Source organism: Octopus bimaculoides, chromosome 9 (assembly GCF_046866305.1).
Source record: "Octopus bimaculoides isolate indiv1 chromosome 9, ASM4686630v1, whole genome shotgun sequence".
Classification (NCBI taxonomy): Eukaryota; Metazoa; Mollusca; class Cephalopoda; order Octopoda; family Octopodidae; genus Octopus; species Octopus bimaculoides.
Window position 1 is genome coordinate 32351939 of NC_142936.1, and position 27695 is coordinate 32379633.

The 27695-nt window shown below is 37.9% G+C and overlaps 1 protein-coding gene across 14 annotated transcripts in view; it reads right to left on the reverse strand.

Moving 5' to 3' along the window:
- The window catches only part of LOC106872513 (uncharacterized), a 252407-nt gene that overhangs the window by 85341 nt on the left and 139371 nt on the right, over positions 1-27695 (reverse strand). For all 14 annotated transcript variants that reach the window (XR_016243103.1, XM_089357348.1, XM_089357343.1 and 11 more), the window contains one exon: positions 22094-24922. Coding sequence is in view for 13 of the 14 variants with exons in the window: in XM_089357348.1 (XP_089213474.1) it covers positions 22094-24922 (2829 nt within the window). In the remaining variant the exon portion in view is untranslated. The remainder of the gene's footprint in view (positions 1-22093; positions 24923-27695) is intronic.

The following is a 27695-nucleotide window of genomic DNA, read 5'->3' on the forward strand; positions in this document are numbered from 1 at the left end:
TATTGCACTCTTTTGCTATCATAACTCCTCATTGCTTTAATAGATTCTCTGATGTAATCCTTTCATGTAAACACTAATTTTTCTCCACTTTTGCCCATTATGCATATGTGTATGTGTGTGTGTGTAGATATATGCATGCATCAATGTATGTATATTTATATATAGGTGCAGGAGTGGCTGCGTGGTAAGTAGCTTGCTTACCAACCACATGGTTCTGGGTTCAGTCCCATTGCTTGGCACCTTGGGCAAGTGTCTTCTACTATAGCCTCGGGCCGACCAAAGCCTTGTGAGTGGATTTGGCAGACGGAAACTGAAAGAAGCCCGTCACACATACATATGTATGTGTGTTTGTGTGCCTGTGTTTGTCCCCCCGCCATCGCTTGACAACCGATGCTGGTGTGTTTACGTCCCCGTAACTTAGCAGTTCGGCAAAAGGCACCGATAGAATAAGTACTAGGCTTCCAAAGAATAAGTCCTGGGGTCGATTTGTTCGACTAAAGGCGGTGCTCCAGCATGGCCACAGTCAAATGACTGAAACAAGTAAAAGAGTAAAAGAGTATACATCAATAAATATATATGTATAGATATGTGTGTAGATCTGTGTGTCTGTGCTTGTGTATATAAACATATTTGATTATGCATGTGTGTCTGTATGTGGGGACATGTGTGTGTGTTTTGTGTGGATATACATCTCCAAATGTTTGTGAGTGTGTGTATTTACGTGGATGTGGACTTGAGAGCGCTTCTGTAGATGTGTATATATGTGGATGCATTTTGTGTTGTATGTGAATATATGTTTTCATATTTATGTATGCATGCATGCATCTGTGTATATGTGTGTGTGCATGTGGATATGTGTGCATGTATGTGTCCACATGGATGTTTATATATATATATATATATATATATATATATATATATATGTACATATATATGTAAATTTCTGTATATGTATGTGTGTGTAGGTATATATGTGTGTGAGTATGTGTATGCATGTGGGTGTATAGAAGTGTGTGTGTGGGGACATGTGTGCACATGGCTGGATGTACATACAGATGTATATGTGTGTGTGTATGTCAATATGTGTAGACACATGGGCTTGGTTTTGAGGGGATTTGTGTGTGTGTGGACGTCTGTGAATGTATAGGAAAGGGAAATGATTCAAGCAAACTACAATTCTCTTATATATATATATGTATTTTTTTTTTTTTATAAACTTTTTTCAGTTATTAGGATGTGGCAATGGTGGGATACTGCCTTGAAGAATTTTAATCAAATGAATTGACCTCAGTACTTCTTTTTAAAAAAAAAAATAGACCGAAAGACACACACACACACACACATATGATGGATTTCTTTCAGTTTCCATCTACCGAATCCATTCACAAAATTTTAGTCGACCCGAGGCTATAGTAGAAAACACTTGCCCAAGGTGCCAAGCAGTGGGACTGAACACGAAGCCATATAGTTGGGAAGCAAGCTTCTTACTGCACAGCCATGCTTGTGTGTGTGTGTTGTGGATGAGTGAATCCATGGTAGTGAATAAGAGAGAACGAGTAGGGGGTGAAGAGAAGTAGGAGTGAAGAGAAGTAAAGAGAAGTAGGAGTCGGAGTAGGAGAGGGGAGGTGGGTGGGAGGAAGTAAGAGGGAAGGCGGAGGGGGAGATAGGCAAGGGGAGGGGGTTAGATGAAGAGAGAGGGGAGTTGAGCCCATGTGGCACAAAGGCGCAAAGAAAGAAGATTAATCTCTGTTCATGGCAGAAACGGGAGTACGGATGGGCCCCTGTGCAAGCACAATCCAAACACGGACAGGTGTTGCTGCAAGGAGTGACAGCTATCCTAATTGACAGTACCTTAGTAGATAAAGCGATCAAGAGTATGAAGACAGGGAAAGCCCCTGGCCCATCAGGAATCACTGCAGAGATGCTCAAAATATCTGGCAGTGTTGGCTATAGCCTAGTCACCTGTATTGTTAACCAGGTGATACATGAAGGAGTCATGCCCAATGACTGGTGTAGCAGCACCATAGTCAATTGCTACAAAGGTAAAGGTGATGCTTTAGATACAAATAATTACAGAGGTATCAAGTTGTTAGATTAGGTAATGAAGGTCATCGAGAGGGTCATAACCCAACTAATTAGGGAGAGAGTCTGTTTAGATGAGATGCAGTTTGGGTTCGTTCCAAAAAAAAGCACCACTGATGCTATATTTCTGGTTAGACAGCTGCAGGAGAAATACCTAGCCAAAGATAAACCTCTGTACCTGGTTTTCATTGAGATGGAGAAAGCCTTTGACAGGGTCCCCCAATCCCTTATCTGGTGGTCAATGAAGAAACTAGGAATAGAAGAATGGTTAGTGAGAGCTGTGCGAGCCATGTACAGAGACGCTGTCAGTAAGGTGAGGGTTGACAACGAGTACAGTGAAGAATTCCAGGTAGAGGTAGGAGTTCCACCAAGGTTCAGTCCTCAGCCCCCTCCTATTTATCATAGTCCTCCAGGCTGTAACAGAGGAATTTAAGATGGGATGCCCCTGGGAGCTCCTCTATGCTGATGACCTTGCCCTAATTGCTGAGTCACTATCAGAACTAGAGGAAAAGTTTCATGTGTGGAAGCAAGGACTAGAATTGAAGTGCCTTAGAGTCAACCTAGCTAAAACCAAAGTCCTAAAAAGTAGGAAGGTAGACAAAATGCAAACCCCTTCAGGTATATGGCCCTGCTCAATCTGTAGAAAAGGTGTAGGTAGAAACCCTATAAGATGCACCCAGTGCAAGCTATGGACACATAAGAGGTGCAGCAATATCAAAGGAAGGTTAACTAGGAAGTTAGTTTTTCTATGTGCCAGATGTTCAGGAGCAATAAACACTGAAAATGTGCAGAAAACTTTGGCCACTTTCCAGGGTGAAAAACTAGACTTAGTTGACAGCTTCTGCTATCTAGGTGAGCAAGTTAGTAGTGAAGGAGGGTGCGCTGAAAGTGTAGCTGCTAGAATAAGAATAGCCTGGCAAAGTTCAGAGAGCCCTTACCTCTGCTGGTGACAAGGGGCCTGTCACTCAGAGTAAAAGGCAGATTGTATGACGCATGTGTACGAACAGCCATGCTTCATGGCAGTGAAACATGAGCCGTGACTGCTGAGGACATGCATAGGCTCGCAAGGAATGAAGCCAGTATGCTCCGATGGATGTATGATGTCAGTGTACATACTAGACAGAGTGTAAGTACCTTGAGAGAAAAGTTGAACCTAAGACGCATCAGTCGTGGTGTGCAAGAGAGACAATTGTGCTGGTATGGTCATGTAGCGAGAATGGATGAGGATAGCTGTGTGAAAAAGTGCCACACCCCAGCAGTTGAGGGTACCTCTGGAAGTGGTAAGCCCAGGAAGACTTGGGATGAGGTGGTGAGGCACGACCTTCAAACATTGGGCCTCACCGAGGCGATGACTTCTGACCGAGACCTTTGGAAATATGCTGTGCGTGAGAAGATCCGGCAAGCCAAGTGAGACCAAAATCCAAGGCCTCTGCCAGGGGTGTAGCCAGTCCACTTATGCGCACCTTCCTTCATTGGACACTAAACTCCTGTTAAGGCAAGTGAAATTGAAATCGAACTAAATTCGATGACTGGTTTTAGGGTTTTAGGGTTACTGTTACGGTTAAGGTTTTAGGGTCAGGGTTAGGGTTTTAGGGTTACGGTTAGGGTTTAGAGTTAGGGTTAGTGTTAGGGTTAGTGTTAGGGTTAGGGTTGGGTAATCGTGCGGGGGTTAATCTGAAAAATTACAGAAATGTGAAAACTACTGACCCTGCCATCTATTATAATTTTTGTTGTTCTGTTTAATATATACATAGATTATGCCTCCAAAGAAGACAGTTTGCTGGAGAAAGATAGCAGCCGTTTTAAAAAGACAGCAACAGACTGCAGCAATTCACCACATTCCAGAAGCTACTCTGAACATAAGGCAAAATGGTGCATCAACATCTACTGCCCAATCTGATAGAATTCTGGCAAAACTGTGTAGCAACATCGCTAGCAATTGCTTCATCACAAATTGCCGTCCTAGCTCCTGTATAATCAGGGCAGCGCAAAAAGTTCTTTTGCACAAGCATTTCTATAGCCAATTAGACAGATTAAATTTACGTACGCTTAATAATGTTACGCAAAACAGCCTTCAGACTTTCCCTATTAATTTCATTGTCTTTTGAATTATGAACATATTTACATCATAAGGGTTTTTTCGTTGTAAGGCTTTCTTTTTTTAGTTGATTTTCACCTAGCAAGACTTATCATAGATGGCGTAATAAGTCACACCCAGACAACGGCAGGTTATACTGCTAGTATATATATATATATATATATATATATATATATATATATATATCTTTATATAAATAAGGATAAGACCGATATATAAAAATATCGATCTTATCAAGTGGCCAGCATAGGAATAAAAACCATCAAAGGTAACAATTATTTAAAATTATAATATAGGGTATCTAAGAGATACGTGCATATATATGTATGTATACGTTCATATATGTAAGTATATCGCATGTTTATAAATATATATATATTTGTATTTATGTGCTTTTTCTGAGTATATTCCACCGATGAAGGCAGAGCATTTCTTATGCAGAGCCAGAAATCCAGGATCTGGAATTATCCAGTAATTTTTTGCTAGTTTATTTTGTTTTTGTCTTCGCTCTTTTGTGCCATATGAACATTTATTGTGGTATAGAGTCAAGATTTGACTGCTATTTTTCAGCGAGGCGGTATCTCTTAGATACCCTATATTATAATATATATATCATCATCATCGTTTAACGTCTGCTTTCGATGCTAGCATGGGTTGGACAATTTGATTGAGGACTGGCAAGCCAGAAGGCTGCACCAGGCTCCAATCTGATCTGGCAGAGTTTCTACAGCTGGATGCCCTTCCTGACGCCAACCACTCCGAGAGTGTAGTGGGTGCTTTTATGTGCCACCGGCATGAGGGCCAGTCACAAAGTACTGGCAACAGCCACGCTCAAAAGGTGCTTTTACGTGCCACCTGCACGGGAGCCAGTCCAGCGACACTGGCAACAACCTCGCTCGAATGATTTTCTAACGTGCCACTAGCACAAGTGCTAGAAGGCAACGCTGGTAATGATTACGCTCTAATGGTGCTATTTACGGGCCACTAGCACAGAAGCCAGACAGCTGCTCTGGCAATGAACACGCTCGACAGTGCTGTTAGTGCTCCACTGGCACGGTGACCAGTCATCGAGTATGGTTCAATTTCGATTTCACTTGCCCCAGCAGGTCTTCGCAAGCAGAGTTTAGTGTCCAATGAAGAGGAGGTTGGCATGGGTGCCAGTCGTCGGATTCGGTTCGATTTCAATTTCAGATTTAGATTTCAAATTCCAAATTCCAAATTCACTTGCTTCAACAGGTCTTCGCAAGCAGGGTTTTTAGTGTCCAATGAAGTAAAGATACGGATTAGTGAGCTGGCCACACTTCTGGCAGAGATCACAGATTATGCTCTCACCTGCCTTGCCGGGTCTTCTCACGTACAGCATATTTCCAACGATTCCGGTCACTGGTCATTGCCTCGGTGAGGCCTAATGTTCGAAGGTCGTGCTTCACCACCTCATCCAAGGTCTTCCTGGGTCTACCTCTTCCACTAGGGTTTGGCAATTTTTCCCACAACTATCCTCATTCATTCTTGCCACATGTCCATACCAGTGCAATCGTCTTTCTTGCACACCACAACTGATGCTTCTTAGGTCTAACTTTTCTCTCAAGGTACTTACACTTTGTTGTGTATGCACACTGACATTACACATACATCGGAGAATACTGGCTTCGTTTCTTGCAAGCTTACGCATGTCCTCAGCAGTCACAGCCCATGTTTCACTGCCATGTAGCATGGCTGTTCGTACACATGCGTCATACAGTCTGCCATTTACTCTGAGTGAGAGGACCTTTGTCATCCAGCAGAGGTAAGAGCTCTCTAAACTTTGCCCAGACTATTCTTATTCTAGCAGCTACACTTTCAGTCCACCCTCCCTCGCTACTAACTTGGTCACCTAGGTAGCGGAAGCTATCTACTACTTCTAATTTTTCACCCTGGAGTGTGGTAAAGGTTGTTTTCTGCACATTTTCAGTGTTTATTGCTCCTGAGCATCTGCCACATACAAAAACTATCTTGTTAGTTAGCTGTCCTTTGATATTACTGCACCTCTTTTGTGTCCATAGCTTACACTCGGTACATCTTATGGAGTTTCTACCTATGCCTTTTCTACAGATCGAGCAGGGCCATCTACCTGAAGGTGTTTGTGTTTTGTCTACCTTCCTACTTATTAGGACTTTGGTTTTAGCTAGGTTGACTCTAAGGTACTTCAATTCTAGTCCTTGCTTCCACACCTGAAACCTCTCCTCTAGTTCTGATAGTGACTCAGCAATTAGGGCAAGGTCATCAGCATAGAGGAGCTCCCAGGGGCATCCCATCTTAAATTCCTCTGTTATTGCCTGGAGGACTATGATGAATAAGAGGGAGCTGAGGACTGAACCTTGATGGACCCCTACCTCTACCCGGAATTCTTCACTGTACTCGTTGCCAACCCTCACCTTACTGACAGCGTCCCTGTACATGGCTTGCACAGCTCTCACTAACCACTCATCTATCCCTAGTTTCCTCATTGACCACCAGATAATGTAGTGGGGGACCCTGTCAAAAGCTTCCTCCATGTCAACGAAATTCAGGTACAGAGGTTTATCTTTGGCTAGGTATTTCTCCTGAAGCTGTCTTACCAGAAATATAGCATCAGTGGTGCTTTTTCCTGGAACGAACCCAAACTGCATCTCATCTAAACTGACTCTCTCCCTAATTTGTTGGGCTATGACCCTCTTGGTAACCTTCATAACCTGGTCCAACAACTTGATACCTCTGTAATTGTTTGTGTCTAGAGCGCCACCTGTACCTTTGTAGCAGTTGACTATGGTGCTGCTACACCAGTCATTAGGTATGACTCCTTCGTGTATCACCTGATTACCTATACGGGTCATTAGGCTATAGCCGACACTGCCAGATATTTTGAGCATCTCTGCAGTGATTCCTGATGGGCCGGGGGCTTTCCCAGTCTTCATACTCTTAATTGCTTTATCTACCATGGTACTGTCAACTCGGATAGCTGGTCCCTCTGTTGGGTCGACATTCAGCAGACTCTCTTCTTCCCAATTATTCTCTTTATTAAGCAACCTTTCATAGTGGCATCTCCAGACCTCTTTCTTTGCAGCCTCATTTAGTGCAAGCATACCATCATCCATGTGGACACATTTCTCTCCTACGACATCACGATTCTCTCTCACACACTGTCCTGCAACACAAAAAACTTCAAGCCTTTAGTCCTCGCAGCGCAGAACATTGGCAAATTTTTTCTTATCTGCTTCCCGTCTGGCTAAGTAAACCAGTCTCCTAGCTTCCCTTCTGGCAGTCTGATACAATTCTCTGCTACCTTCGTTTTCCCAGTCCTTCCAAGCCTGTTTCTTTTGTCTAATAGCCCTGTCAACCACATTGTTCCACCACCACGTTACTTTGGGTCGAGAGGGGACTTTACACCAGCCACAGATCTGGTCGGTGGCTCTCAGCAGGTTGTCTCAAGGCAAGTGAATATGGAATTTGGAATTTGATATTTGAAATCTGAAATCGAAATCGAACCGAATCCGACGACTGGCACCCATGCCAACCTCTCCTTCATTGGACACTAAACACTGCTTGTGAAGACCTGTTGGGGCAAGTGAAATCGTAATTGAACCATACTCGATGACTGACACCGCACCAGTGGCCTGTAAATAGCACCAATTGAGCATAATCGTTACCAGTGTTGCCTTCTAGCACTTGTGCTGGTGGCACGTTAGTAAATCATTCGAGCGAGGTCGTTGCCAGTGGTGCTGGACTGGCTCCCGTGCAGGTGGCATGTAAAAAACACCTTTTTAAGTGTGGCCGTTGCCAGTACTGTGTGACTGGCCCTTGTGCCAATGGCATTGTAAAAGCACCCACTACATTCTCGGAGTGGTTGGCATTAGGAAAGGCATCCAGCTGTAGAAACTCTGCCAGATCAGATTGGAGCCTGGTGCAGGCATTCAGTTTACCACTCCCCAGTCAAATCATCCAATCCATGCTAGCATGGAAAGCGAACGTTAAACTATGATGATGATGATGATGATATATATATATATATATATATATATATATCATCATCATCATATATAATAATAATAATAATAATAATAATAATAATAATAATAATAATAATAATAATAATAATAATAGGGATATAAATGCAAAATTACAGGTGAAAACTCAATTAAAATCAATTTATTAAAAATTAAAATTAAATTAAGCTTCACAGTATTAAATATATATAAATATATAGTTTTAGGGAAAAGAACCAAGGTTCATGAACTCATTGATGAAAATCTACTGTCACATATAGAAAAATTAATAATTAAAAAGCACAAGTATAATCTTTATCTTATGATATTTACTTTGTATTATACTATACTTATTTATTGTGCTTTTACTTATTAATTTTTCTATATGTGACAGTGGATTTTCATCGATGAGTTCATGAACCTTGGTTCTTTTCCCTAAAACTATATATTATATATATATATATATATATATATATATATATATATATATATATATATATATATATATATATATATATATATATACACACACACATACCTGTATATATATTAATAACTAGCAGAGATACCCGGCGTTGCCCGTGTTACATGCAATTGAAAAATGAGACTTTTCTGTTATATTTTCTGTAAGGAACTGGAATACATATGATTCGAATTTCATCAAAATTGCACATGAGGGTTCTTTCCCACTTTACACACCCTAAAAAAATTCTAATCATGAGACATGTATCCCATACTATTGATCTTTATGCGCATATTCCAAAATTTCAGTCTTCTGGAACCTGTAAAAAAGATTTTGCTCCTGAAAAATGGAGCTCATGGAGCTCTAAAAAGTGGGAATGAAGGCCCCTATTGGGGTGGGGGTGTTAATGTCAACCAGAGAAGTTGAATTGTTGGGAATGTTTTTACTTGGGTCTTATAGTATGCCTGTATATATGTGAGAGTATAGTCTCACTTTAATAGTTTCAGTATGAAATTGAAAATATTTGAAATTACAGTAGCGACATGTTATTGTTTCACTTTTGACAGGTAATACTGAAATAGTGGAATAGTTTCAGTGTTAGAGTGAAAGTATCTGACATTACAGTAGAGTGATGTTATTGTTTCATTTTTGACACATAATACTGAAATAGTGGAGGAGATAAGATATTGCAGTGGGCTCAAACTATGCAGGAAGTTAAAAATTTTTTTGGCCTAAGACACTACATGAACCTTAAAAGAATTTTGCTCCTGAAAAATGGAGCTCATGGAGCTGAAAATTGTGGGAGTTAAGGTCCCTATTGGTGATGGGTGTATTAATGTCAACCAGAGAAGTTTAATTGTTGGGAATCTTTTTAACTTGTGTGTAATATGTATTGTTTGAATTTCTTTAAAATAGGAAATATATGTATGTTCACTGGGTTTGTAAAAGAGAGCAAAGCTACAGGAAAGCAAAAGACGAATGATCACGATATTCAGTCAGCTACCGTAGCCTAGTCGCTACTACTCCCCAATGTAGGATTCCTCACCATACAGGTGACAGGTACAGCTTTAAGATGCATTATGGATCTATAGCAATTGGAAGGGCATGATTCAATAGAAACAACAATGTGTGACGTTTGGAGTAAAGGGAAATGAAAGTGGTCGCCTCTGGAGTTTGCAAATGACCACTCTACCGATAGGTAACTGGGCAGAAAATATTTACAATCAATAAATGTCTTAGAACAACCAGTCACTCATCTGGGAAGGCCTTGAAATCAATGTTACCAACTGGGGACTATATGTGTCGCAGTGGTAATAAAAAGACTCAAAGGAGGTCTGCAACGAAATAATTTTACTCATCACTTTGCAAGTGAATCAGTGGAGGCAAAGATGAGTCTCATTTACTTGACAATTTATGCACCACATTGCAGAAATCACAATATAAGTATATCTGAAAGGATAGTCTTACACTGTTGTACCGTTGAATTACAAATAATGCTCATCTGTTATGTTCGGGTGACCCTATAGCTACCAATTGCTTAGGAAAAATGACTAAATTGTGGGTGTGAAGTCCCCATGAAGGGGTCTTTGTAACTTCTAAGAAGAAAAATTTTTAGAAATATTACTTTATTTGTGTGTAATCTGTATGGTTAAAATTTCATCAACATCAAAAATATATGAATTTTCATGGGGGTTATGGCCATTATGCATAGAATATAATTTCCAAATTTCTTAAACATCCATTCAATACTTTTTACATAGTTTTGGATAAGAAAACAAATGACTAATGTGTGTGTTTGTGTGCATAAATATGTGTGTGTGTATGGGTGTATATATGTATAGATATCTGTATGCATTTATATATGTGTGCATATTAGATGTACACCTATATATATACATCTACACATATGTATACATATACATGTATGCATATAGATCTATATCTATATATATATCTATACATATACGTGTACATATACATGTATATGTATACATCTCTCTCTCTCTCTCTCTCTGTATGTATATATATATATATATATATATATATACACACACACCATTAAAGTGAAAGTATCTGTCATTACAGTATCGAAATGTGATTGTTTCAGTTAGTGGAATAGTTTCATTCTTAAAGTGAAAGTATTTGACATGAGTGTTTTTGTTTCACTTTTAACACATAATACTTAAATAGTGGAGGAGATATGATGTTGCTGTGGGCTCAAACTATGCAAGAAGTTAAAAATTTATTTTGACTAAAACACAACCGGAACCCTAAGTAAGACATGTGTAAAATTTGAATGAAATTGGTTGTGTAGTTCTCGAGTTTTAGGGAAACACACAGACAGACAGACAGACAGACATTCTCATTTTTATATACATAGATAAAAGAGTAAAATTAATTAATTAATCAATCAATCAATTAATTAATAATTTTACCAAGTAGCTCGGTACATTAAAATAACCTTTATAGGTAAAATTATGCAAATATTCTATAATTATAAACATAATTATAATTAGGGGTCAGTTAATAGCTTCACCACATACCGAATTTAGAATTAGGAGTTAAAAATTCCTTTTCTACTACCATAAGAATCTCCCAGACTGTAACACACTTTTTTACGTAGGCAAAGAGAAAAACAATGAGTCAACACGACTTCGATTAGCTACATATGCGTTTCGAGATTAAAGTATTTTTTAATTACTTACTTCTCTCTTCAGTGTAGCATTTCCAGTTATAAAATTTGAAAGTGCTAGGATTAAATATGCACACGATTGAGTGACATCGTGCAACAGATATCCAACCAACACTTCCAAAATTTACACAACCAAATGTAAAATCATTATTCATCCCCTCTGCCTATGTTACGAGCAGTACTGCAGAAAACTGCAGTATTCTATCATGGAGTAAATTATCATGGAGATTCTTACAGTAGTAGAAAAGGAATTTTTAATTCCTATTTCTAAATTCGGTATGTGGTGAAGCAATTAGCTGACCCCTAATTATAATTATGTTTATAATTATAGAATATTTGTAACTGTATATATATATATATATATATATATATATATATATATATATATATATAGGTGAGAAAGTTGGTATGTGAAAGCACGTGGCTGGATGTATAAAAGATAAACAAGAGTGAAAAAACTACAGAAGGCTTGTGTTACATGGTTAAAGTATATATTTAATTTGTTATGTCAGAAAAATGTTATAAAATTTTGGGTATATAAACATTGTATTTGGAGAAATAACCGGTTTTGTGTTGTCTTTTCAAATTTCTCTACTCGTATCGTATCATATCTTTGCTCCAGTGTGTAAAATAGAATTCTAGATACCTGATTACCTCCTCCTATCTAGAACTATTTTACACACTGGAGCGAAGACATGTTATGATACAAGTAGAGAAATTTGAAAAGACAACACGAAACCGGTTATTTCTCCAAATACAATGTTTATATACCCAAAATTTTATAACATTTTTCTGACATAACAATTTAAATATATACTTTAACCATGTAACACAAGCCTTCTGTAGTTTTTTCACTCTTGTTTATCTTTTATATATATATATATATATATATATATATATATATATCATTAGTAAATCATAAATCCCAAAAAGAAGCACACTCTAATTTATAGAGCAGTATACAATAAAGATAGATGAGGCTGATCTATGAGATTACCCTGGGTTTCATGTCCATAAAATGCTTAGCTTTACAGCATATCACCAGGCCCCCAAACCTGTTGGCACATGGCCTCTGTAGAAAATGGAGGAGGAAAAGACTTTGTTAGTCTGTCAACATTAGAGGATTGTCTCCCTTTGCCTGTTATTGTGTGGATCCCAGGACGCCAGCAGGAATTTCCTGAAGTGCAAACAGGGTCCGAAGACTTCCATCCTGGAGTTAAGGATGTTCCCTGGGTTGAAGGAGTCTTTTAATGGCCTTGCATGTTCAGTTATGCACAGTTTACAGTGCTTGATCCCATTTATGTAGGGGCTTGTATTTTCTAAGATTCTCCAAGATATTACGTGTGGAATTCCTTCATCCTTCAACTGCCATACATGACTGGCTAATGATGTAGCATGTCTCATTTCTGGTATCCTGAAAGAGGATCTGTGGCTGGAGAGGTGTTGCTTGGGTATGTTATCAGAGTATCCAATGTAACACCATGTATGGGTGCTGATGCTGCTGCTACCGCTGTTGTTGGTATTGGTGCTGTTGGTGTTGTTACTGCATCATTGAAGGTGGCGATGGTGTTAGTGCTATTACTACTGGCGTAATGGATGTCAACAGTTGTGGCACTGTTGTTGTTGTTGTGGTCATCGTTGCTGGTGTTGTTGGAGCTGTTGTCGGCACTATCATGGCGGGTGGTGCTGTCACTGTTGTTATAGTTATCATTTGCGATGGTTCTGCAACTATTTCTGTTAGCGATACTGCCATTGCTGTCATTGATGTTGTTATCATTGGTGACAGTGCTGCCACTAACTCTGTTCATATTTCTGCTGTTGCTGCTAATAGGGTCAGCTAGTACCTCAGCTTCATACTCCATTGGTTTTGCAATGGCCTTCCACTGGGCATCTGTTGTCATCCCTGCATGAGCACCCTGCCTCCGCCTGTGGTCTAGGGGTGCTAACTAAAATGTTCTTAATATTGGAGGCACAGCTAAAAGAGACCCTAAGGTTGTGCCTGTTGAAAATATACTGTACCTATGTGTGTGTGTGAAGTGTTTATCTACTAGCCTAAGGAATATCCTACCTACACACATTTTTTTCCATTGTGGGAGAAGCGGGGCGTTAAGAAAATGATATTTCTGTGGTGCTTCCTTCTGCAGGTGATAGGGCCCAGCATATAGGAGATGCAGTCCCTAAATCTGCTAGCAGCTAGTGCCTAATAATAGTAGGTGGCTGCTGCATCAAAAATTTCTTGGCTAGAAGAAAGGTTTGTAATCCTCTTGCTAACACCCTTCACTAGGTTTTTGAACACAATGGGTTGGTGGCAGGAGGCTGTGTTGATGTATGTCAGCCTCTCATTTGGTTTGTGGTAGGGCCTGTATGTACCAGAACCCAAGTCAAGTGTAACATCTAAAAAGTCTGCAGTGGTGAGATTAGTCTCCAGCATAATTTTCAGTCTCATAGAGCTAAGGGTGCTAATTAGACCTTTCCTAAGCCAATTTAGGGTTTGGCCATTGGCTCCTATAGAGGTGGCTAGGGTATCATCTCTGTAAAGACCAAGAAGGATAGAGGGAACTTCTTCTTAAGGGTGTCGAGGATATGCAACCCAATGAGGTCGCATACATCAGCACTGTCGTAGGCTCCCATTGCTATATCAAAGGAGCCAACAAGGTTGAATTGCTTTACCCAGGTTGAACCTTTATTGAACAGCACTGCTTTCCTGGCATGCATAATAATGTCTATGTCTTTGTCACTAACGTCAATGTATGTATCAGAGCCCAAGTTAAGTGTGACGTCTAAGAAGTCTGCAGTGGTGTGATTGGTCTTGATTGTAATTTTTAGTCTCATAGAGCTAAGGGTGCTAATTAGATCTTTCCTAAGCCTATCTGGGGTGTGGCCATTGGCTCCTCTGGAGCTGGCTAGGGCATCATCTCTGCAGAGACCAAAAGGGATAGAGGGAAACTTCTTTGAGGGTAACATTTTTGATGCACTTCCCTAACAAGGGAAAATGCCTTGACCAGTAAGCCTTTTGATATAGAATGGTAAAATCAACTATGTCAAACTGGGTAAACCTTGCTCTGCCTCTACCCTATGCAATCACCTTGTTGGTGTTATACCATAAGCAGACAGTGGTGGCTCTTCTTATGCTGTTGTTAATGTTCCTCAGTATGTGTTTGCTTGCCAGACTGATCTTGGATTTTGCTGGGTTAATCAGGCGGCATTTAGGATTTGAGGCAAAGTTCAGTAATGGTCTTTGACGGTAATAAAGGCATTCCTTTAGCTAAAATCTCTAACCTATCCGCTATATCTAAGTCGTTGGCTAATTGTTCAGCTTCACGGTTGATGTTGTTGTATGTGTGTGGGGAAGTGTGCCTTTAATTCTGTGTAATATCATTTTCTAACGGCCTATCATAAGTAAGAGTGTCTATCCTATGTAAATGTTTAGTCTTAACTGAAAATATTAGGAGCTTGTCTGAGTTTTTCAGTAATCTAACGTTGGCATGGAGCTTATGTTAGAAGGAGCAAGAGGACTTACGAAATTTTAGCTGGGAATGATGCCCAATAGGTCTGCCTTGAAGGGCTCAAGTTCCTTGATCTTGGGTGGGAACTTAGATTGGCTAGGCTAGGTCATGGTAGAAGGCTTTCCATCATATTTGCCTTATTGCATCCATTATTTTTTCCAGCAGCATTCAAGTGAACAGCTCATTAGATGGTGCAGGCATATTCTTAGTGGAGTAGCTGAGGTTAAAACATTCCATATTCTTGGAAGGCTAAGCAGTTTCCATGAGTATGTAGAATTGTGGCCTGCCAGACAGCTATTTAACACATGGTATTTGTAAAACATTCTGGCTGGGTGTCAGATGGATCATTGGTAAATCATAAATCTTCTTAAGGGTGTTGAGGATATACAACCTGATGAGGTTGCATACATCAGCACTGTCATAGGCTCCCATTGCTATGTCAAAGGAGCCTACACAATAACAGAATTGATTAGAAATAACAGCCAAAGGGAGACAAAGGAAAACTTTTCCTTCTCCATTTTCTGGAGAGACCACTTGCTACAGAGGCCATGTGCCAACAGGTTTTGGGGTCTTATGATACACTGTAAAGCTAAATGCTTTAAGGACATGAAACCTAACTCTGACTCTGTAGGCTCCAGCCTTATCTATCTTTATACTATACTGCCCTATAACTTAGAGTATGCTTCTGTTTTGGAGTTATGATTTATTGACAATCCATTTTGCACCTGGCCGCATGGTTTGTGTTAAATACCTGTCTGGCAGGCCACACTGCTACATACTCATGGAAACTACTAAGTCTCTCAACAATATGGAATGTTTTGACCTTCACTACTTCACTAAGAACATACCTACACCATCTAATGAGCTGTACACTTGAATGCTGCTTGAGAAAATAATGGACGTAATAAGGTAAATGCGATGGAAAGCCTTCTACTCCAAACTAGCCACACCATCCCTGGAAAGCAACACCTATGGAATCAAATCTAGGAAGTACACATCCAAGATCAAGGAACTTGAGCCCTTTCAGGTAGACCAACTGGGTATCATTCCCAGCTAAAATTTCGTAAGTCCTCTTGCTCCTTCCAACATTAGCTCTGTGCCAGCATTAGATTACTAAAAAACTCTGTCAGCCTCTTAATATTCTCAGTTGAGACTAAAAATTTATATAGGATAGACACTCTTACTTATGACAGGCTGTTAGAAAATAATGTTACACAGAATTATAGGCACACTTCCCCCCACACATACAATAACATCAACAGTGAAGCCAAACAATTAGCCAATGAATTAGATATAGTAGATAGGGTAGATTTTAGCTAAAAGGAATGCATTTACTACCATCAAAGATCATTAACCAAACTTTGCCTCAAACCCTAAATGCTGCCTGATTAACCTGGCGAAACCCAAGATTGGTCTGGCAAGCAAACACATACTAAGGAACATCAACAACAGCATAAGGAGATCCACCAGTCTCTCCCTATGGTGTAACACCAACGAGGTGATTGCATGGTTTAATACCAACAAGGGGAGAGGTACAGCAAGGTTCACCCAGTTTGACATAGTTGATTTTTACCTATCTATATCAAAAAGCTTACTAGTCAAAGCACTTTCCTTTGCTAGAGGATTCACTGACACTAGTGACAAGGACACAGATGTCATTACACATGCCAGGAAAGCAGTTCTGTTCAATAAATTTTCAACCTGGGTCAAGCAATCTGACTCTGTAGGCTCCTTTGACATAGTGATGGGAGCCTACGATAGCACTGATGTATGTGACCTCATCGCATTGTATATCCTCGACACCCTTAAGAAGAAGCTCCCTTCTGTCTTTTTGGTCTCTACAGAGATGACACCCTGGCCATCACTAGAGGAACCAATGGCCACACCCTAGATAGGCTTACAAAAGATCTAATTAGCACCCTCAGCTCTATGGGACTGAAAATTATGCTGGAGACCAATCTCGCCACTGCGGACTTCTTAGATGTCATACTTGACTTGGGCTCTGGTACATACAGGCCCTACCGCAAACCAAATGAGAGGCTGACATACATCAACACAGCCCCCTACCACCCACCCATTGTGTTCAAAAACCTGGTGAAGGGTGTTAGCAAGAGGATCCTGAACCTTTCCTCTAGCTAAGAAATTTTTGATGCAGCAGGCACCTACTATGATGGAGCATTAACTGCTAGTAGATTTAGGGACCACATCTCCTATATGATGGGCCCTAACACCTGCAGAAGGAAGCATCGCAGAATTATCATTTTGATAGCACCCCTCTTCTCCCTCAACATAGAAACGTTTGTAAGTAGGATATTCCTTAGGCTAGTAGATAAACACTTCATATGTTCACGTAGGTATAGATGCATTTTCAACAGGCACAACCTTAGAGTGTCTTTTAGTTGGACCCCTGTTGTGTGAGAGTATCACGGCCCTTTCCATCCCGGAGATTGGATTGGACCACTAATTATAAATAGTAGCAGTCTGAATAGGTAAGGTAGTTTGTGCTAGTTCCACAGTTCATGTGTTGATAATTCAAAGTTTACAGTTTGAGGTAGCGTGTTGGATTGTCGTTCTTTAAAAGATTGTATTTACCTTCCATGTGGTTGCTGCCACTTGTTTCAATCATATTGTTTATTACATTGTTGCTGTGTATTCGTTTGTCCATAAGGATACAACATCTGATGACAAGGATCATTCGAAACTCATATTGGCTATTTGACAATTTCTGTATAATGGAAAACCTATTAGCCACAGTAGTACAGCTTCAAGAGAAGTAACAGGTACAACTACAGGAGTTGCAAAATCAAATACTACAACAACAACAACAACAATTAATTGAGTTACAGTTGGTGAAGTCCAAAAATCCAGTAAGCTTGTTTACGCCAGATAGCATGGCTAACACAATTTCTGAATTTACATATAAGCCGGAGGTGGGTATTATGTTTCCTGTGTATTATAGAAGATATGAGGAAATTTTTAACAATGAGTGCAAGTCATGGTCGGAGAAGCAGAAAATAAGCCTTCTACTACGCAAGGTAGCTAGGAGCTGAACATGAGTGTTACTGTAACTTTATTCTACCCAAAAAGTCAAATGAGACTGATTTCCAAGAAACTGTGGAATTACTCACTCAGGATATGCTCAAATCACTTATCTTTATGCAAGGATTTATAGCACCTGATTTATAGCAAGGATTCTCTCGAAAATGGGGCAAGTGAACCAGGATTTATCTCAGACCATCGCAGAAGAATGTCAGACTATGGTAAATTTTAAACATAATGTGAAAAAAATACAAGATAAAGACTCTACAAAAGTTCAAATGTGTTGTCCCAGGAAGCACAATCAAAAACAAGTGTCAGGCCCCAATCTGTGTTATGGTTGTGGAGGCCTACATTACAAAAAAGATTGTCAGTTTAAAAACAAAAAGTGCTATAGCTGTCAGAAGCTGGGACATAGGAGTTCTCATTGTAACAAGACTACAAGGCTCAAACACAAAAAAGTTCTAAGGTATTTTCAGCAGAGAGTAATTGCAACAGAAAAACAAGAAAATTCATGCACATAACAATAAATAATGTGAATACCAAATTACAGTTAGGTAATGACATCTCAATTATAAATGCGAATACTTGGGAAAAAATTGGTAAACCGTGATTACATAAAACAGCAAAAATAGTGTTTGGTGTAATGAGTGATAAATTACATTTCATAGGCAAAACATGTATCGTTGTCACATTTCAAGGAGAGACATGAGAAACAAAATTATTCGTTGTGGATAATACAATCAATCTTTTTGGCACAAGTTGGTTAGAACTATTCAATTTATGGCACCTCCCCATAAATCTTTAATGCAATTACATAAATGGTTGTCCCGTTAAAAACAAGTCTTTGGAAGAACTGAGGAAAAAATTGCAAAAAAATGTTCCCACAAGTGTTATCAAAAGATTTAGGTCTATGTAGAAAGACAGAAGCCTATTTCCAAGTAAGTGAAAATGCTGTACCTGTATTTAAAGCAAACAGAAAAGTACTGTTCACAGCAATTGAAACCGTAAATGAAGAGTTGGACAGACTCAAAAAGAGTGAAGTCATCAAAAAGGTGGATTACTCAAAGTGGGTGGCACCCACAGTATGTAATAAAAAAAATAGGAAGAATAGACTGTGCTGATTTCTCTAAAAGATTGAACAACTGCTTAAAAACATACCACCATCCACTCTCAATTGCAGAGAACATTTTTCTAAAGTTAAATGGTGGAAAAATTTTTTCTAAATTAGATCTGTCTGAAGCCTATTTAAAGATAAAAATAAATGAAAAATTCTCAAAGTATTGGACAATAAATACACACAGAGAATTGTACAGATACATACGATTACTTTTTGGATTAAAAATTGCACCAGGAGTATTCCAGCAAATCATGGATACTATGTTATCCAATTGTGATTTTGCAATCCCATACTTGGATGATATTTTGATCAAGAGTAATTCTTGTGAACATGTGGAACACATAAAAGCTGTGTTTAAGAAAACTGAAGTTTTGGGGTTCACTTTGAGTGAAGAAAAATGTGAATTCTTTCTACCCCAAATTAAGTACTTAGGGCAAATAATTTATAAAAGTGGTAGACATCCTGACCCATGGAGGGCAGATGCAATTAAGAATATGCCTGCACCAACAAATATTCCAACTTTACAAGCATTTCTTGGGTTGGCAAACTATTATCAGAGCTACATTCCTAATATGCACAAGTTAAGAGCTCCATTGAACAACTTATTAAAAAAAGAAGTGGAATTGGTCCACTAAATGCCAAAACATTTTTGAAGAAATAAGAAAAATTCTTATCTCAGACCTGTCATTAGCACTTTACGGTCCCAAAATAGACATCATTGAAGTGTCTGATGCTTCCAAGCATGGATCAGGTGCAGTTCTATTTCATAAATATGAAGACAGAAGTACAAAGCCAGTGGTTCATGTTTCACACTTGCTTATAGCAGCAGAGAAGAGATATAGTCAAATTGAAAAGGAGGCCCCAGCAATTATTTTTGCTGTTAAAAAATTTCACAGGTTTCTGCATGATGGAAGTTTTTTTATGGTAAGGCACTTTATCTGCTGCCAACAACCACTAAAGGGTGAGTTAGAGATGCCATGGCTAAAGATGCGCAGGCATGTGCTGAGGTTGAGGCATCTCTGGCTCTGCCTGGACAGTGAGCAGGTGTGGTCTCCGTTCGTTGACGAGATATTTCCTAGGTTCACCTCTTCTGGTGAAGTGGAGACCTGGATTAGACATAGACCAAGGCTGGGAGCTTGGCAAGCAGAGTGTCACCAGGTGCTTGTGCTTCTCTCCCAAACAAGCAATGCCGGTGGAGGGGGTACCACTTTGGCATACTATAGAGGGATGGTAGAGAGCAAGTGTGATGACAGCCTGTGCATGCAATCATACAGTGTCTGTGTCTCTTGGACCAGTGGGTTTCTACCAAACAGATACTGTCACAACTGGGAGAGTTCAGCTGTCAGCCAAATCGATTATTAAGATTGTTCTGCCATCTCCTCTAAAAGGAGAAGAGAAATTCTGTTTTCTAGCCGTAATAGCTATAGCAAAAGAGGTGATATGGAAGATGCGTGGAAGAGGTATTGCATCAGGCACCTTCATCTCTGGAGATTCTCTTTTTATATCACCTAAGAAGGAAAGCATGTCTGGAGAAGAAATGCCTGATGGCAAAAAAGTACGAAAGAAGATAGAAGAAAGTAGCCTGAATGTTGGGTATGTAAGTGCCAAATTAAGCGGGGCTAAAAAAGAGGACAAAATAAACGATGCAATGCAAGAATGTGGTTTGTAGGGTCAAATCTATTGCACATCCATTCATTATTTGTTTCATCTTCATTCATAATTATATATTTAGTCATATCATTCGATAAGTCTCCGACCCCATTTGTCCCTTGTATTGTCCCCTCTTTGTTTAACCCTTGTGGTTTCAATAAAATCATTGTGCTAGTTCCACAGTTCGTGTGTTGATAGTGCAAAATTGGAGTTCAAAGATTATAATTCAAGTTAGATTGTTGGTTCTTAAAAGATTGCTGTTATGTTCCATGTGGTTACTGCCATTTGTTTCAATTATATTGTTATTTCACAGCTGCAGTGTATTTGCTATATAACAACCCCCAATATTAAGAGAATTTTAGTTAGCACCCCCCTAGGTGATGAGCAGAGGTAGGATGCTTAGGCAGGGACTAAAACAGATGCCTAGTGGGAGGCCATTATGAAACCAACGGAGTCATCTATGAAGCTGAAGTACTGGTCGACCCTAGTAGCAACAGCAGCTTCCCTGCCAACTACTACACTAGCAGGAATGTGCACAGGGAATGTATTAGCTTGACGCTCAGTGAAAAGAGAGAGTTTAACGTTTCAAGCACCGCTCTTTGTCAGAAAGGAGAATGGGAAAAGTCCAAAGAAGGAAAAGAAATCACCAACAGCACATGTGTGGTTACATTGCTGAAGTATCATATATATATTTATATGATATACACATGCTCATATACATAAGGAAAGAAAGGGGGAGAAAAAGAGAATGGAAGGAGCAGAAATTGTGTGTGTGTATGTGTGTGTGTGAGAAAAAGAGAGACATAAGAGAGAAAGGATGAGAATATTACATGTAACAAAATGATGATCATTCTAACTATAACTTAATATACAATTTGCTTGAATGAGTTTGACACTATATTACTCTTTACTCTTTACTTGCTTCAGTCATTTGACTGCAGTCATGCTGGAGCACCGCCTTTAGTCGAGCAAATCGACCCCAGGACTTATTCTTTGTAAGCCTAGTACTCATTCTAACGGAATCTTTTGCCGAACTGCTAAGTTTTGGTTGTCAAGCGATGTTGGGGGGGGACAATCACAGACACACAAACACGCACACACACATATATATATATATATAATATATACACATATATGTGACGGGCTTTTTTTTTCAGTTTCCGTCTACCAAATCCACTCGCAAAGATTTGGTCAGCCCGAGGCTATAGTAGAAGACACTTGCCCAAGGTGCCACGCAGTGGGACTGAACCCGGAACCATGTGGTTGGTAATGGTAAGCAAGCTACTTACCACACAGCCACTCCTGCGCCTATTCATGACAAAAAGTTTCTTTTTCATCTAACTGACATTCTATATTTGCCTTAATATTTCTTAAAGATTCTATTTCTTTCAAGAGATTTCTGAAATGATTTGATAGTAACTGAACAGGTATAATATAGTACAAACCTTCCATTGAGCAAAATCTTCTTCCATCAATTTCTTTTCATTTTTTATTTTCTTCAACTCTTCTTTTAAGTGTTCAATTTCCTTTGTCAATTTTTTTTGTTCAGATATTGCTGTCTGCTGACATTCTTCAGATTGCTTCTTAAGCTGAGAGATATAGATTTCAGCCTTTTTTTTATATTCTGCTTTCTTATTATTAGCTTCTGTCTCCATTTTGGTTAACTTTAATTGATAATCTTCAAGAAGTTCATTTATTTTCTCTTCCATTTCAGTTTTTAACTGATCTCGTTCAGAAACAGCTAAACTCAATTTCTGAGAAACAGACACTACTTCAGCTTGCTTCTCTTGGATTTCTTCAGCAACACTTTTTGTAGAACAGTTTAGAATTTCATATTTCTTTTGAAGCTGCTCATAATTTCCTTGGACTAGTTGTAAATCATCTTCACTTTGCCTAAGTTTCTCTTCAACTTCATTAATTTTGACACTATATTCATGACAAAAAGTTTCTTTTTCATCTAATTGACATTCTATATTTACTTTGATATTTCTTAAAGATTCTACTTCTTTCAAGAGATTTTCATTTTCTTTTTCTGAAATGTGTTTCTCCTCATTAGATTTTGTATATTCAACTAACTTGGAAGTAGCTTCTCTTAAATCATCAGTTAGAGATTCTTTGTCTTTTGCCAGAATATCCATTTTGTCCTGTAATTCTTTAATTTGTAGATGTTTCTCTTGACTTTCTTGTAGCCGAGATTCTAGCAACATCATTTTATTACTTGTTTCAGTCTGAGTATCTTTTAAATGAGAATCCAAATCATCAATTTTGGCTTTGAGCTGATTTTCCTTCTGATGAAATTCCTGAGTTTTTTGACTGAGTTCTTTTTCACGTGCTTCGACAATTGCTTTAAGTTCTTCAATATCTTTGTCATAGTTTTGGATACAATCACTAAGTTTATCTTCAGCAACAGACAATTTCTCCCGAAGAGTTTTTAAATTTTCCTGTAATTCTGCATCATTTATTTGATTATTACTCAACTGACTCTGTAGTTCTTCAGTTTCACAAGTTTTTTCTGCTAATTTCTGCTCTAGTGAAGTCTTTAGCAAAGACATCTTAGAATCTTTCTCACTCAATTCTTCCTCATACTTTTCTTTTAATTGGCTATTTTCTTGTTGAAGATTGTCAACTTGTTGTTGCATAAGTAAGCTATTTTCTATCAATTCTTTCTTGATCTCATCTACTGCTTCAATTTTATTCAACAAATCCTTGATTTGCTTCTCATAATCTGAATTCTTATCATTAAGGACAATGATGTTAGATTCTGCTTCTTGGTACTTTTTTGTCAGTTGTTGTTGCACCAAGTTTAATTCTTTGATAGCTTCATTTTTCTCCAGAGTTAACTGTTCTTTAATGTTTGTCATATCCTTCAATTTGTCTTGGTATTCACATATGGATTTCATCAACTTTGTGGAATGTTCGTCTGAAACATCACTTAGTTCAGCATCTTTTACTGCCTGCAATTTATCCATTTTAATTTTCCATTCTGTGTTAAGGTGAAATTTGTCATCTTCAAGAGATTCATTTAACTTCTTCAAGCAATCATTTTCTCCTCTCAGCTCAGTAATCTTTTGTTGGCAATTTTCCAATTCAATAATTTTTTCTTCAAATGCTACTATCTTCAAATTTAACTCTTTTTCAAGATTTGCATTTTTCTCCCCCAATTCATTACTGTTCAATTTAAAGAAGACGTTTTCCTGCATCTTTTTCTCAATATCATTTCCTTGTTGAGTTAAATTATTCTGTAAGCACTGAATTTCTTCTTTACATTGTTCTTTCTCTTGTTCTAAAGTGTTAACTAAAAGTTTGTTTGTTTCTAATTCTTCATTCATTTTTTCATTTGTCTTCAAAAAGCTCTCAAATGTTGCTTCTATATCCAACAATTTTTTTTCTTTAGAATCTATAGTGTCTAACTGTTGATTGTTTTTCTCTTTCATAAGCTTCAATTCTTTGTCCAAAGAGTTAATTTCTTTTTTCATAGTTTCTTCTTTTATTGTCATTAAAGTAATTGTTTCAATAAACTTTTGATGCTCTTTTTCTAGTGTTTGAATTTTTGAAAGTTCTTCACTAGAATGCGATGCTTTTTTGTCCAACTCTTTAGTCATTTGTTTTTCTAATTCCATTTTAGAAAGGCGTGTCAATTCCAGTTCCTTTTGAAGAATACCTTTCTCCTCTTCTAGTTGGTGCACATAGTTAAATCTTTCATTACATTGATCTTTCAGATTCTGGATGCCTTCTTCATACTGAATTTTGCTGTTTTCCATTTCTTTTTGTAATTTAATGCAATTGTCTTTCTCACTTTGTAGAGTCTTTTGAAGCTCTGCCAGACGAGTTTCAAAGCCTTGGGTGCGTGATTCAAATTGTACCTGCATAGCAGACATTTTTTCTTTATAAACTTGAACATTATGGTTTGCCTGTTCCAGTTGATTGTTCTTCTCTGACAACATTTGTTTATACCCAGAAAGTACCTTTTCCAGTTTGCTTTCATAGTAGTTGTAAAGCTCAGTATTGGAACTTACAAATTCTTCTTGATGGTTGATCCTGAGGACTTCCAATTCTTCAGAATGTTTTTGAATATAACTTTGCAATTTTTCCATTGACTGAGATTCTTGCTCTTCTAAGGCTTTAGTTAATTCAGTTGAGTGCCTCTCAGTAAGCTCTTTTACAAGCTCTTCATTTGCTAATCGTGACTTCTCCATAAACTCAGCATGCTCTTCTTCCAGTTTACTTTTTGCCTCTTCTAACTGAATTATTCGTTGCTGCATTTCAATTTTTTCCTGGAAAATGATTTAAATTAGAGGAATATCTTAAATGAAAAAAACTTTTGATAAGTAGTCGAAATGTAACACTTCTTTTTTCTACAATCACTCAAAAAGAAGGAATAACATTGAATGGGTATAAAAGTGCATATATTACAAAATTGATAAAACTGACAAATTTTCAAATACCTGTAGTTAATAGAGATGTTTTAAGAAGATTAAAGTTAGCTCTCTTGTTAGAGAAAAAAAATTTGTTTAGAAGTGTAATATACACACAATATACATTTTTTTCTACATGTAATCATATATAGAAACAACCAAACATTCATTGAAGGAGGCACATTTAAATAGAGTATAAAATGTGTCCTTATAAGGAAAAGGTTGACAGTGATTTTGAAGTTTAGTTGACGACTGGTGAATCTTTGAAGTCACTGACAAACTTTCTTTTTGTAAAAATAAACGTGTGTGTATGTATATGTTTGTGTAAGTAGGGAACATCTTTCCTTTCACTCCTGTTATATTAGAGACACAATTATGTTTGATCTTTTTTATTAAGGACTTTTCATATTTCATTTGTCTTTTATGTTTATTTAGAACAATAGTGTAACTAAACTCAATAGTCTATTATATGTCAAGACATCAGTCTCATCATCAGAATGAAGAAATGGTATTAATGTCATATTTTTCATATTATTTCAATACATTAAGACTGGGTCACAAATGATCATGGGACTACTGTTTTAAATACTAATTTTTTTTATCTTGATGGTTTATTCCTGGATATGTACATAATGCTAGAGTTGATTCAAACTAGGGTTTAAATTCTGGGGAGAAATAATCATTTCAAAACTAAGGGTCTTTCATTGTGTGAGATATGGAACCTTAAAAGAAAATAGTTTATATTATGCTATGAATGGCCCTAAATGTGAAATGACAGCAACATATGACAAATGAATGCCTTTATGGAGACCTGCTGAAAGTTATCGAGAAGATCAGACAAAGACGGCTGATCAGGCAAAGATGGCTGCGACTATCCTGTCACTGTGTGCACCACCCTTAAATGGAAGCACCCAAATTAGTCTTGGGGAAACCATTTCATGGTGACGTAAGAAGAGGAAATCATTGTCACACTTGCATCAACAACTTTATTGCAGACACTGGCCTGGAATGTATCCAGGACCTAGAAGCAGTGATGATGGACCAAGAAGTGTGACAAATGGACCTTGTTGCCTTGGCCCAGGCTGGAATCCAGCCATAAATTATTATAAAAAAGATTTGTATCAATAATTTCCCTCAAAATGTCTAGAATTGTCTAATAAGGTGTAAGTTCCTAGTAAACCAAAAATATAACTTGGTTTTACTTCCTTTCATTTCATTTATACTATTTGCATTAGTAAAGGAACATATATCATAACTCAAATATTCTTTCCTAAAATCAAGCTTTTGGGCCAATATCTAACGTTCTTTTATTCTTTTACTTGTTTCAGTCATTTGACTGCAGTCATGCTGGAGCACCGCCTTAAAGGGTTTTTTAGACAAACAAATTAACCTCATGACTTATTCTTTGTAAGCCTAGTACTTATTTTATTTGTCTCTTTTGCCAAACTGCTAAGTTACAGGGACATAAACACACCAACATTGGTTGTCAAGCAATAGTGGGGGGACAAACATAGACACATAAAAAATATATATATATATATATATATATATATATATGTGTGTGTGTGTGTGTGTGTGTGTATGTATGTATGTATGTATGTATACAACAGGCTTCTTTCAGTTTCCATCTGCCAAATCCACTCACAAGGCTTTGGTTGGCCTGAGGCTATAGTAGAAGACACTTGTCCAAGATGCCACAAAATGGGACTGAACCCAAAACCAAATGGTTGGGAAGCAAGCTTCTTACCACAGAGCCACATCTGTGCCTGCTGCTATTCCTCAGATGGAACTGTGCTTTCCATGCATAAGACCTAAAAATGACTAGTCATTCTCATACCAAGTAAAAGTGAAAGATAAAGTGAATGAAACATATCATAGACATAATAAAATGTTTTCTAGTGAACATTTGTACCAACAACCCTAAAAAAACATATAATGCATATTTTTTATTATTTATCTCTTACTATCTTGAAACATAGAACCTTTCAATGAAAATGTCTATATCTAACATTACTTGAATAGGGTTACATATATCATTTTGATCATCATCTGAGAATGAAACACAAGACTAAATTTAATAGGTTTTTAACTACTTATCTGATAGATTTTCAACTAATTTATGATCTGGAACATTGTTGTTGTTATACACACACAAACATGTGAGATAGTTTTTTTTTTTTAGCTACTGTAATTCATTAATTGGGATAGAGTTGCTGTTATACATATATCAACATCCTAGACAGACCCTCAAAAGAGAAGGCCATTTAGTTGATTGGTAAAGACTCACCCACAGATGCACTCTTTGCTTCTCCCTGCTTTTACTGCAACATCCTTTGCATATTCTTATTAACTAAATCAACCTACCTCCTCCACTTGTCTCAACCCCTAGATCTCACTCTAAAGTATTTTGCTCAATTACTTCTTCCCAAGATGCAACCCTACATTCCTGCTATATTTTTCCTACATACCTCAACTTAATACAATATCAAATTGAGTACCAACTACCTCAAAATCCCTATAGTCTGTGAAGGCCCGTAAACGTCATTGGTACCTCCCTCCTCCTTTGACTAACTAATAATAATAATTATTATTATTTTAAATTTTGGTGCAAGGCCATCAATTTTAGAGGGAG